This window comes from Lissotriton helveticus, chromosome 3_1 (assembly GCF_964261635.1).
Source record: "Lissotriton helveticus chromosome 3_1, aLisHel1.1, whole genome shotgun sequence".
Lineage (NCBI taxonomy): Eukaryota > Metazoa > Chordata > Amphibia > Caudata > Salamandridae > Lissotriton > Lissotriton helveticus.
Window position 1 is genome coordinate 1,540,570,672 of NC_136061.1, and position 12,348 is coordinate 1,540,583,019.

General features: G+C 42.3%; 1 protein-coding gene across 2 annotated transcripts in view; it reads right to left on the minus strand.

Moving 5' to 3' along the window:
• Positions 1-7,576, minus strand: part of KMT2A (lysine methyltransferase 2A) — a 1,541,152-nt gene extending 1,533,576 nt beyond the window's left edge. For both annotated transcript variants that reach the window (XM_078682247.1, XM_078682245.1), the window contains exon 1: positions 7,268-7,576. In XM_078682247.1, coding sequence (XP_078538373.1) covers positions 7,268-7,465 — 198 coding nt within the window. In that variant the 5' untranslated portion in view covers positions 7,466-7,576. The remainder of the gene's footprint in view (positions 1-7,267) is intronic.
• Between the last annotated feature and the right edge of the window lie 4,772 nt (positions 7,577-12,348).

Consider the following 12,348-nt stretch of genomic DNA (forward strand, 5'->3'; position numbering starts at 1 on the left):
TTATCAGCATAAATTGGATACTACTTACATGCCTTCTGGTGCCTCATTTAAGAATAGACATATATTGTGGTTGCCATTAACCACTTTCCTTCAAAATTTTGTAATTTATCTTTCTAATACTGTTTACATGTTATCTGAAAATTTCCAACCACCATGATTACATACTTCTCTGTTTTGCTACTGTTGTTGAATTACTTCTTATAATTTTGGATGCTCTCATTTGTTATGTACTTTGTGAGGATTTTCTTTCCCTCATCGCATGGTTATCCTTTATTTCCCTTGTCTCTTCCTTCCCCTCAAAATGCACAATCCTGAAAAAGCTCTCAGCAAATGTCATTTTCACGAAATGGCAATATTTGTTTCATTGTACCTTTTCAAGATGCTTTATGTTATTGATAAATAAAGTTTTCTAGAATAAAAAAACAGCTATTTCCTAGATAACTGCACCACCCACTTCCTGGCAATAGAGCCCAGAAAACAATTGCATCATCAAGCGCAATCCTAAGCTAACAACCCATGAACTGGAAACAACTCAACAAGAAAGCTTATTTTGATGTGCAGGTAAGTTAAGAAGGACTGTCTTACGGTTCGCTGCAGCATATACTGGCATATATAACAGTTATGGCCCACAATAATGCTAAGACCAAAACATGCAGTCAGCATCAAATTGTAACTTATACCTCCAACATTCACATAACACATATGCTATGAGGAATGGATTGCCCAACACCAGCACTTTAAAGCAAAATAAAACAATCATCAACAAATGAACAGGCATGAACTTACTGAATATATCGGTCACACAATGCTGGACAATTTGGGGGACTTTATTACAGTCCACCACTGTATGTTACAAATATATATTCAATATGACTGCTTCTTTACATCTCACAAAGACTTTCACATATTTGGAATGATAATAAAGATCTCCAACCCAATGGATCTCTCCACTTTTCTTTCCCTCCAATCAGGACCACAACGATACACAAAATCTCAGGCTGGACAACCCAGTGCAGTAACTAGCTAAGCAGACTATGTCTCAAAAGTCCCATAAATGGACCAGCAGAGCTCTTCAAAGCTACCAGTATACTGGAATCCATGAACCTGCCCGTCTGTGTCCCACACTTCATCATCCATCACTGCTACTCGCTGTGTTCCACAACCCGATAACCATACATCAAGTAGGCAAAACGCACATGAAAAGTTTCTCACATAGGATCAAAACAAAGTCAACATCCTTCCAACCGCACAGCCTCCATGGTGTAGAGTGCTACCCATGGAGACAATTGCTTAAGCGCCCTACATGAGGGTAGTAAGCATAGTTCCCTTTAAGGTGCGTGTCGTCGGGGCAGTCATGCATTCGGTCAATAATATCCGTGCAGGGGGTCTGAAGAAGTGGGAATTACCATGGGTCATTTTGCTGAGGAAGAGAAGCGCCCTTTAAATGGCAAATGCATACATGATAAGAAAGCAAGAAGGTAAAGCTGTGAAAGCTCTTGCTTGGCGAGAGGGATCTGTGCCCCACATGGGAGGGCTGAGCTTTGTATTTCTAATATAAGTCAATGTGAGGAATTTCTGCATTATAACAGCTGTCTATCTGGCTTCAGGATCCCTAGTGCAAGTAAATGAAGTTTGCTGATGCCTTTTCACTTCTTACTATAGTATCAGAAACTTCTGTTGTAAATTATATTCTCTCTTTAATACTAATGTGCACAACAAAACTACATACAATGTTTTGTAAACATGTTATTTTTCTACATTACTATGTACGTTACTATTCCCAGTCTAATCACTTTGTGAATAGTGTACATATGTTTTCCTCTCTTCTCCTGACAGTTGATTTTTATGCATGGTTGGTTATCTCATTTTTGTCTTTATGTTATATTGCACTCACATTTTTCGGGTGCTCAGGTTTGTTTTCTGTCTGTGAAGCGTTCTGACGCTCTTTACCCTTGTCCACGCTATATAACACTACAAAAATAAATTATACAAAGCAATTCATTTTTTGGACAAAACGTGCATCCAAACAGCGACTAGCCTATAGTATTTCTTCATCTGAAAGCTATATTTAGCTAGATTGGATAAGTTTAAAAGTTATACTACCGTTTTTAGTGCCGCACCAGAACATTTAGCAAGCAACAATGGTCCTTAATGTAAGTAATTAGAGACAACAATGCAATTATAGACATCAATCTGTACTATAAGTGAACAGGTATCCAGCCGGACACTAATTTAATCAATATACAAGGTTAGGCAAAATTATCAAGCAAACAATTTACAAAGTGGGACACAGTCCTGTATCCAGTATATAAAACAAAACAAAATTGACACAACAAGGGAAGTTAAAGAAGGGGTTTTTTCAGGCAATCCAAGAGTGAGGCGCTACATTCTTTGTCGGTGGCGTTTCGATCCTATTTACACATAAAGGATCATCATCAGAACTCAAAATTCATTGCCTGAGTAGCAAAGCCTGTAAGGAAGGGAAGCAAGGGAAACAAGGGACAGGTTTTAGCCCTATGGCATACACAGTATACAGTTGCTGCTCTCCATGCCATAATTAGCGTGAAACCTTCCTTTCGTGCGTGAATATATTCGTGACACGCAATCAAATTGACGGGTGGGAGTGTGTGACTTGGTGAGTGATGGTGGAACAAGGGGAAGAGGGGAGGGGGTGAGGAGTCAAGGATTCTCACCTAGTTGGGCTTAGGGTTGGTTGGAGATAAGGAGAATTGGAATTCCAATGGAAAGTGCAGGTGGCTTGGTACTGGACGATGCAATTTACCTACGAGAAGGAATATCGGTCAAGTAACATCTAACAGTGGGGAACAACTGGCCGAAGTGGTAAGGTTAACCTTCAAGGTGATGAAGCATCGGATGTATGCGGCGGGTTCCTGTGAACTAGCGAGGCAACCGTAGGGTGTGGTCAAGGGACCGGGTGGCTCGGGGTAGTATACGGTATCTTAAGCCGGCATCCAGAGGGTAATTTGAAAGCGGACGAGAGGGTAAAAAGGGTTAGAGTGCCCGGTTGGGGGGATTTGGCGAGCGAAAGTCAGGTCCTTACCAGTTCAGTGGTAATGAGCAGAAGCTTAATGCTGGAATTCGTGGATCAAGCCCAAACTTGCAAGGGCGGATGAGGGGTATCTGAAAGTAAAATTGGGGGAGGCTAATTAAGGCATCAGGCGCATCCAGCTTAATGCGTCCAGCTAAGAGGAGACATAGGCTTGATACGAGGAACTATTCAGGGGCTTACCTCAGTGTCCCGAATTGGACATCCTGGACCGTCCTTCCGGCTCGATGGCACTGTGAAGGAACAAGCTGGGAGCAAGGGCCGGTGTTTTAACCCGCGTCGAGGCGAGCGCCATCTTGTGAGTGGCGGAAGCGTGACGAGCGTGGGGATGCACTCGAGGGTGCCTGGAAAGTGCGGTGGCCATCTTGGTAGTGGCAAGGGACCAGACAGTGTATAGAACGGTCTGGGGCAACCGGTGAGGAGGGACAAGGAGGCGGGGGATGTGACCTGTGAATGGGAGGGGGCTGATGCTGGATCATATTTGTCACTAATTAGTAGATTCCATCAATTGGAAATTAGTGTGGACGGTCAGTCGATATTAATACCTTACAGTGGCAGCCATATTGGAACGGAGTGTGAAGGGAACCAATCACCCAGTGATGGTGCAAAAGAAGCGACAAAAGGAGTTATACAAACAACATTTGCAGAATGAAGGGCTTAAAAGTCAACTATTAAAAGAGTATTAAAACAACCCAGATAGATGGCAAGACAACCAAGGCATTTCTAAAGAAGAGAGGTCCAATCTTCGTTTCGATTAAGACCATGTTTGATACTGTCCAGCATTAGAATCATTTTAAGTTCCTCTTTGTTGAGTAGTGATGACATGTCGCCACCACGAGGAGGCAACCACGGTGCTTTCAGAACAGTCCATTGGAAATCTTTTTCTGAATGGCCTTTTTGTTGGTAATGGTCAACCAGTGGGGCATTGGGTGTTTTGCAGCGTATTCGGCTCCGGTGTTGTCCAATTCTGGTCTTTATTTTTTGCTTCGTCGCCGCGCCAGAACATTTATGCAGGTTTTAAATGTACCCCACCCTCTACTTTTACATGTTTATTTCTTACGCATTTGATAGAGAGTATGTGTATAAGTACATTGTTATTGTGAACTAGCAATTATATAACATGCAATCTGCCACTAATATGGAATATACCTAGTCCATGGTATGACTTTCCAGGTGTTTCCATAGCGGACCAGTCCGATTTGTTTTGGGGCGTATGCCATCACTAGAGTCATTTTGCCACTGTCAATAAATTCAGAGTTTTAATGTGTAGGTGAGACAGCAGGGATGTACCAAAATATTTACATATTTCACGAGCTGTTACAAATACCAATCGCCCAGGAAATATATATGTGTATTTGACAGCTGAAAATAGCAAGTGATTTTAGTTAAATGTATGACAGTTTTCCTAAAGTAAACATGGAGCGAAACTGTAAGATAGGAAATGACATTGAGTGAGGGCGTGATTACAACTTTATGCGAGTTGCACACTCACTAATTATAGTTTACATGGGGTGTGATATTTAACAGGTGCACACTTTGCACCCACCTTGCGTTGAAGTCCTTGGAATGGAAAATACATCAAAATTTCACATGCTTTCACTCAGTCCAAGATGGACAAACAGGCATTTAAACTAGTTGCCCCTCTAATTTCTTTAACCTGGTAAAAATCCTGTGAGTGAAGCAGCAATAACGATAATCCAAGTCCAAGCATAAATGGAAATTTGCACTTGAAACGGAATAGGTTGCCCTATTATATTAAGACTGTATTTACTTAGACAGTGGCCATTGGTCGGGAGAACCAAGGCCTCGGGTGAAGTGTAGCTAGTGCCACTTGAATTTTGTGAAGTTTTCTGCACAATCATGGTTTTGCTATATTTACCATACCTGCCATCGTCTATGCTATCGCATAATATTCAGAATTTAACAAAAACAAAATGTTTATAGCTCAAACGAATCAAAGTTATTAAAGTTGTGATGACACTCATCTCTCTGCATAGCGGAAAGTCAATCACAAAACTTGACTGTTCATCTTTCAACAGTTTATTGCCGTATTGGAGAGCTTACCTGGTACTAATACAGGGAAATATTTATAGTGTTAACATGTATAAAAAATGACAAAATATTGAATACTTTGACAAAATGTGCCACATTACGCCACATAATTTAGTCAACTCTGACACAAAATTTGGCACTCCCCGCCACATAATTCCAGTGGCCCGGAGTATACCCTGGCCTGATACAGCTGAATTTACAGTAAATTTAGACCCTTAGAAGTGGAACAGACCACTTCGATTTCTGGGCCCTCCAAAGTAATGTCTGATACAATGACCCTCGAAAAGATGGTGAAAATGACAGAACATTTCTACCCAAAGCCCATTTTGTGTTAAGCTAAATCAGATGAGCATATCGTTTTGCAACAGTGCCATCCACGGGTTCCAGTCTGTTTCTGAAAGTGTCCTTGCAGGAAGACACACGCACCACTCTTAGTGGACTCTCAGCTGAGAAGCTAAGGGACAATCCCATTCTTTGTACTCCCGAACAGAATCTGCCCATCTGCTTTGACAATGACAAAAGCACCAGCCTACCTCCAAATGGACCAAGAACTTAAAGCCCCCCTACAACAGCAATAGAAGATAGAGCATATGAGTAACCATGGATTCAGACCTATCCTCAATACTGTATGTTAACATCACAAAGACTGCCTTCTACACAATGAAAACACTGTGTTGCATCTTCCCATACCAACATTAATTCCAAAGACATCCTCACATTGAATCTCCAAACTTGACTATGCCAACAGCCTATATACCTTGGGGCACCAGCATTCATCAAATGCAAAATACACCTCACCCAAAATGCTGCTGCAAGGCTTGTTCTTCGCCTTCACCCAAGAGAGCACATGACTTCAGTGGTGATAACAACAGTCCCAGTGTTCCACCAACTTCATTGGCAGAGAAGACAACAATCTGCCAGGTGAGGAAACCGTGACATGAAGCACGTGCACTGGGCCCTCTCCTTAAAGTCTGTAAAGGAGTCGGAGAACAGGGAACATGTTGCAAACGAGGATAATCTCGTCTTTCTATTCACAGTCAGTACTGCAACCCTGAAGATGTTAACATTAGATTTGCAGGCCATGAGGGAATGATGATGCCGGAGAAAAGATTTAGCAAGCAAATCGAATTTGGAGGGGAATAGAGTGAAAGCATAGAGAGAAGAGGACTAGGAGGACCAACCCCCGCATAGTGGCCCTTTATCTTTGAGGGAGTTCCTCCCCAGCCCAATTGTCAGTATTCTAGCTTAATCATCAGCCATTCGCTCTCCTACAAGTTGGGTTTTTCGTGGTGAGGGATAGTGGCTCTCTGGAATTACCTCTCTCTAAAGAGGCGTGTCCAATTAGGAGTCAGCTGTCTCATTTGCTCACTCCAGAGCTTCGTTGCAAAGCAACAGGCTGAGCTTTAGTGGGGGCGTGGTTATCTGGGAGAATGGCGCATTGGAGTTTTCCTCTGGAAGCCTCCGCTGGGGGCTGCCAAATCTGACCTCACTCCACCCCGGCATTATTAAGTTTGGTGGCTTAGTTGAGGCTGCAAGAAAGCTCTATAAGCGATGGATGCTTTAATTGATAAACGTTTGGGGTTCGCTCTGGTAGGACTGCCCCTTTAAGCCAGAAGTCTGCCCTGTTCACTCTGCGCCACGCTACATCGCAGGAATACTGGCACCTGAGTATAGGGTGTATGGCGTGGACTTCAAGGGAGTCCCCGGAATACCACAAATGACTTCTCTAGGTCCCCTCGGGTAAGTTTGCCTCCCTGTGATCGGTGATCTCACTTTCACTCCTGCCGCGTCACTGCACCACAACAGCCCAAGAGGGGAGAGTGCTAAGGAACTTCCAGAGCTTTTTCTGTGACTCACCTGGATCATGGTCTAAACATGCAATTCCCCCGTACCGGGGTAAGGGGTCTCGAGCTGGCTGGGTTTTCTGTGGTCACAATGAGCGAGGAAGGCTGTCTTATTGTGGGGTTGGGGTACTCCGAATAACGCTGTCCAAGGTCTCATCTGCTACTACCTCTTCCCCCACCCTCGCTCCGCCCCCGCACGTTGGATCTGGTGGGGGTGTGGCTGTAAGAAGCTACCGTGGCTCAGTGGGACTACCCTTGGGACGTACAATACTGGGGTGCTCTCGCACAGGGTCTCGGGTCTCACCTGCTCTCCCGCCGCTCCCAGCGCCTCTCTCCAACGTCGCAGGTTTGCCCGAATGGCCGCCGACACCTGCAGGGCCGCGTCATAGCCGGGCGCTGCACCGGGGGCCTGCAGTAAAGCCGCCACCCGGGTCCGAGGCCCCAGCAGTCGCCGCCCCGTGCCGGGCCGTGCAGGAAACCGCCAACGAGAGCTGTGCGCCATCTGCGGCCGCTTCCGAGGGACTGAGCAGCAACAACACACGGCGGGGCGGGAAGGCGCGCCCCGGAACGTGCATGAGTATATCCCGCACAGGCTAGCCAAAGGGCAGGACTTCAGAATACAGATTACAGGGTCGTAGAGAGCGCAGCCACGAAACCAGTATAACACCCTCACTACCCTGTGTAGCCAATAAGCAGTATTGGAGAATGCAGAGTGCAGGGCGAAGACAAGCCTGCCCCAAAACCTGCATATATAAACAAGGTGTGATCTGACGAGACTGAAGAATTATAGAATGCAGAGTACAGGGCTAGGGCAGACCCAGCCTCGGAACCTGCGTGCCTAAATACATACCAGGCTAGCCAATGTAGTCGATTATATTATACAGGTAACGGGCCGAGACAGATGTCGCCCTGCCACCAGCATGGACAAAACATCTTTCAGTGTAACCAATAGCAGACTCGGGTATACTATTTGGCTAGGACAAGATCCGCCGTTAAACTTGCATGGGAGAGGATTTTTTTTTTAAAAGTTAAAAGGATAATCAAGATTGGCCCCGATCATAGTCGGCATTGGAGGGACTGGAGTTATCAAGTGTGATAATTTGCACCCACAACACCTAAAAGCGACCCATTAAATTGCGATCTCTGCAAGCAGGGGCTTGGGTCACAATTACAGTGATATAACATGTATTGCTCACAGTAATTATCAGGTGTGCTTTCTATTTTTGTTATTTTTGCAATTTTATGTAGCACGGTGTGGCACCGTCAATAAATCAGCCCTGACATAGTACAAGCGTGACATCAGCTCCAGCAGCATCTGCCTTAACATCCTACTAAGGCACTGAGAGAGAGGGGCCCCAGTACATACACACAAAATTATTGTTAGACCACAACTGGTAATCTAAATATATAAACAAAAGAGTCAATCTGTGTAGAGTTCGTAGAACCTTGTAAGTATTTATTTGTTTGCACACACGTGCACTATGTTCTCATTCAATGCATTCCATACACGCGCATCTCTTGAAGAATGTTTACCTTCAAGAGATGCATTTCTCGTGACACCCCTCACCTGTGATCTTCAACTGTGAGTCTGCGACTTCTACAGTTGGAGGTTGCTGTGTGCGGACGTGCTCCTGTGATGCGCCTTGGATTGTGAGATTAAAACTTACTTATTGATATCCACAACGTCTCCTGATTATTCCTGCTAACTGAAAACCTCCACTTCACATTTGGCGACGAGGGTCCTCATTTTTGATAAAAAGAGCGCATCACCTACCTTGCACGATCTCACCTAAACTCACCGTCTACTTCAAGACCTCTTTGAGCCTCCTTGCTGAAAAATCCGCCGCTGATTGGTCTTTTCCTCAGGATTTCGCACAATTTTGTGACTTTCACCAATTCCTGACGGATCCTGTTGCGCGTCACTTATGACGTGAGCGAGATCATAATCTCGTCTCGAACATACGTCATCGCGCATGCGTACAGAAGCGTGGCTACGCTTAGAGGCCATTTTGGATTATTTCCCAAGGTTACTATGGTAACAGTTTACCGATCGAAAGAGTCGGAAAGGAAATAACTCACTTCACACTTTTAAAGGATTTACGGTGAGCGATTTTTAAAGGATTACAGTTATTTACTTGAATTTTATCTCTTTTGAAGAGTATTTAAAAAATTTATCAAGCATTTTCCAGTGGAATCCATTTTACAAGTTCGACTTTACAGTCCTTCACTAATTTTTACTTCTTTGTAAACAACATGGCTACAAACCAACAGATTGTTACTTTAAATTATTTCTTACCAGTACCAGGAAAACCTAAAGAACCATGGAGACATTGGTTTCAAAACTTTGAAAGCTATTTGATTGCCATAGGAGCAGATGAATACTCTCCTAAGAGAAAATTGGCAATCCTCTATAGCAATTTGGGTAAAGAAGGCAGACAGATTTTTAACAATTTACCTAATCCCCTTCCATCTGCTAGTGGTAGTGGTGATATTAATGAATATTCTGCTGCAGTATTAAAATTGAAAAGGAAGTTCCTTGACCAACCTAGTGTTATTCTTGAACGATTCAACTTTATGAAAAGACGTCAAGAACAAGATGAATCTATTGAAGAGTTCATTTCCGCTTTAAGGAATCTTGCAGCTGAATGCAGTTTTGGAACTTACTTGGAAACTGCCCTGAGAGACCAATTTGTATATAATTGCTGTCACAAAAAGATTCAAGAGAGAATATTAAGTTGCAGAGACCCTTCTTTAACCGAAGTTTTAGAAATAGCTAAGGGGATTGAGAGATCAATTGTATCTTCTAAATGTATTACTGAAGGCTCTTCATTCCCTCATCAACCTGTCTTAAATATTAATGCAGTTTATTCAAGAAATAAGCCTTTTCAGAAACCATTTCAAAGGAGAACAAATACGTTTTGTTTTCGTTGTGGTTCTAAAACACACTTAAGCAACAGCCCAATTTGTCCAGCTCAAGAAAAAAAGTGCACTTTTTGTCAAAAAATTGGCCATTTTCAATCTGTTTGTCGTAATCGAAAAAGTTCTCAAATTAATAACATTTCTTACTTTACAGATGAAAACGCTGATGTTCAATTTATTGACTCTGAAATGAAAAATACTACTATTAATACTGTTGAAATTGTTACTCCTAAAGGAAATTTGACTGAAAAGGAAATCCTTTCTATTCATTCAGTTTCCATTTTGATGGTTGATTCCAATGGTTCGGGACATGTAAAGGATCCCACTTGCCAAGTAATTGTTGATCATTTAACGATTGACATGATGGCAGATTCTGGTGCCCCCGTGACTATTATATCTGATTTGTTATTCAATACTCACTGGTCTTCCAGAATCACACTAGAACCATTAGACATCATACCAAAAGCATATGCGGGAAAAAGTATTGAAATGTGGGGTTTTTTCATTACCAGTGTAACTTGTTTGGGCAGGTGTATTTATATAAAAGTCTATGTTGCCACTGATGGAAAATGCATTGTAGGATGGCAAGATCTAGCCAAAATGGGTCTCAAACTCGTCCCTGGGTCTGAATTTCCTGTTCAGATAAATGAACAAAGTGATGTGTCCTTCGTCAATTTTATTGACGTAGGAATAGCTAACAAAATTATTTCAGATTTCCCAGAAGTTTTTAATGATTCCGTTGGTATGATTAAAAACTATGAACATCACATTCGCCTTAAACCCAATGCTATTCCCGTTATTCACAAATTGAGGAATGTTCCTCTTAGCGTGAGAGATGAATTAAAAAAGGTACTGTTGAAAATGATAGATGAGAAAATAATCGAAGCTGTTGATTCATCCCTATGGGTCAGTCCGATTGTGGTCGTTAAAAAAAAGGATTCTAGCATTCGTTTGTGTGCCGACCTTCGATCATTAAATCAAAATATTTTAATTGACTGTTATCCTTTACCCAGGATTCAAGAGCTTCTCACCGGAATTGCTAATTCCAAATTGTTTACTCTTTTAGATTTGAGGAGTGCATATCACCAAATACCTCTGACCAAATGTTCATCTGAACTCACCACATTTATTACTCCTTTTGGGGCTTTTATATATCTGAGACTCCCTTTTGGGTTAGCAAGTGCCGCAAGTGTCTTTCAAAAATTTATGGACAGCGTTTTGTGTAATGTTAAGGGTGTACAAGCGTACCAAGATGATGTTTTAATCCATTCAAAGAGTGTTGATGAACATATCAAAGATTTACGAATTGTACTGTCTCGCTTCAAAGATGTTGGGATCACCCTTAGTGAAAAGAAGTGCAAATTTTTTGTAGAAGAATTAGATTACTTGGGTCATTCCATTTCCACCATGGGTATCAAACCCAAACTCTCTCTCACTCAGGCTATACATAATGTACCTGTTCCAAACAATAAGGATACTTTGAGATCATTTCTCGGTCTCACCGAATATTATTCAAGATTTGTCATGAATTATTCCCAATTAATTCAACCTCTTAGGATGTTAATTAAAAAAGATGTTACATTTTTGTGGAATGATGAAGCAAATTTAGCTTTCAATAACATTAAGAAAGTTATCGTAAATTCTCCGGCCTTATCATCTTTTACACCAGGTCTTAAATGTGGCATTTACGTGGATGCGAGTCAAAAAGGCCTTGGTGCCGTTCTTTGTCAATGGAATGGTTCTGTAGAACATACCATTGGTTTCGCTTCCAAGTCCCTCAACAGTGCCGAATACAATTACAGCACCATTGAAAAAGAAGCCCTTGGTTGCGTCTGGGCTGTAGAAAAATTTAAAGTCTACATTTGGGGTTCCCATTTTTTACTATACACTGATCACAAACCTTTACTACATCTCTTAAATGGAAATGGCACTGGTAAAGCCTCTTCGAGGTTAGTAAGAATACTTTCCAAATTGCATGACTTCAATTTTAGCATTCACCACATTGCAGGAGGCAGAAACATGAGAGCTGATGCACTTTCCAGGTTACCTTTAGAAAATGACGATGATGTACTTGGAAATGATGTTGAGTGTGTCGTAGCTTCCTTAGAGGATTTGGTTTTCTCTCCTCTCTCTATTTCTGAAGAAGATTGGTTCAAATGTTATTCTGAGGATGAAACTCTTGTGGCAGTGAAGAATTTGATAGTTTCAGGCTGGCCCAGAATACGTTCTCTTCCTGCCCCCTTGAAATCCTTTGCACAAGTTTCTGAAGATTTGACAATTGTCAATGGAATCATCTTCAGGGGTGATCGTTGTGTTCCTCCTTTGGTTTTGCGTAAAAAGTTAATTTTTGCAGCACATCAGGGTCATTTAGGTGTAGGCGGAACCTCACGTAAGTTAAAAGAACATTTCTGGTGGCCCGCCATAGAGAGGAATGTTAATGAATGGATTGATACCTGCAGTACTTGT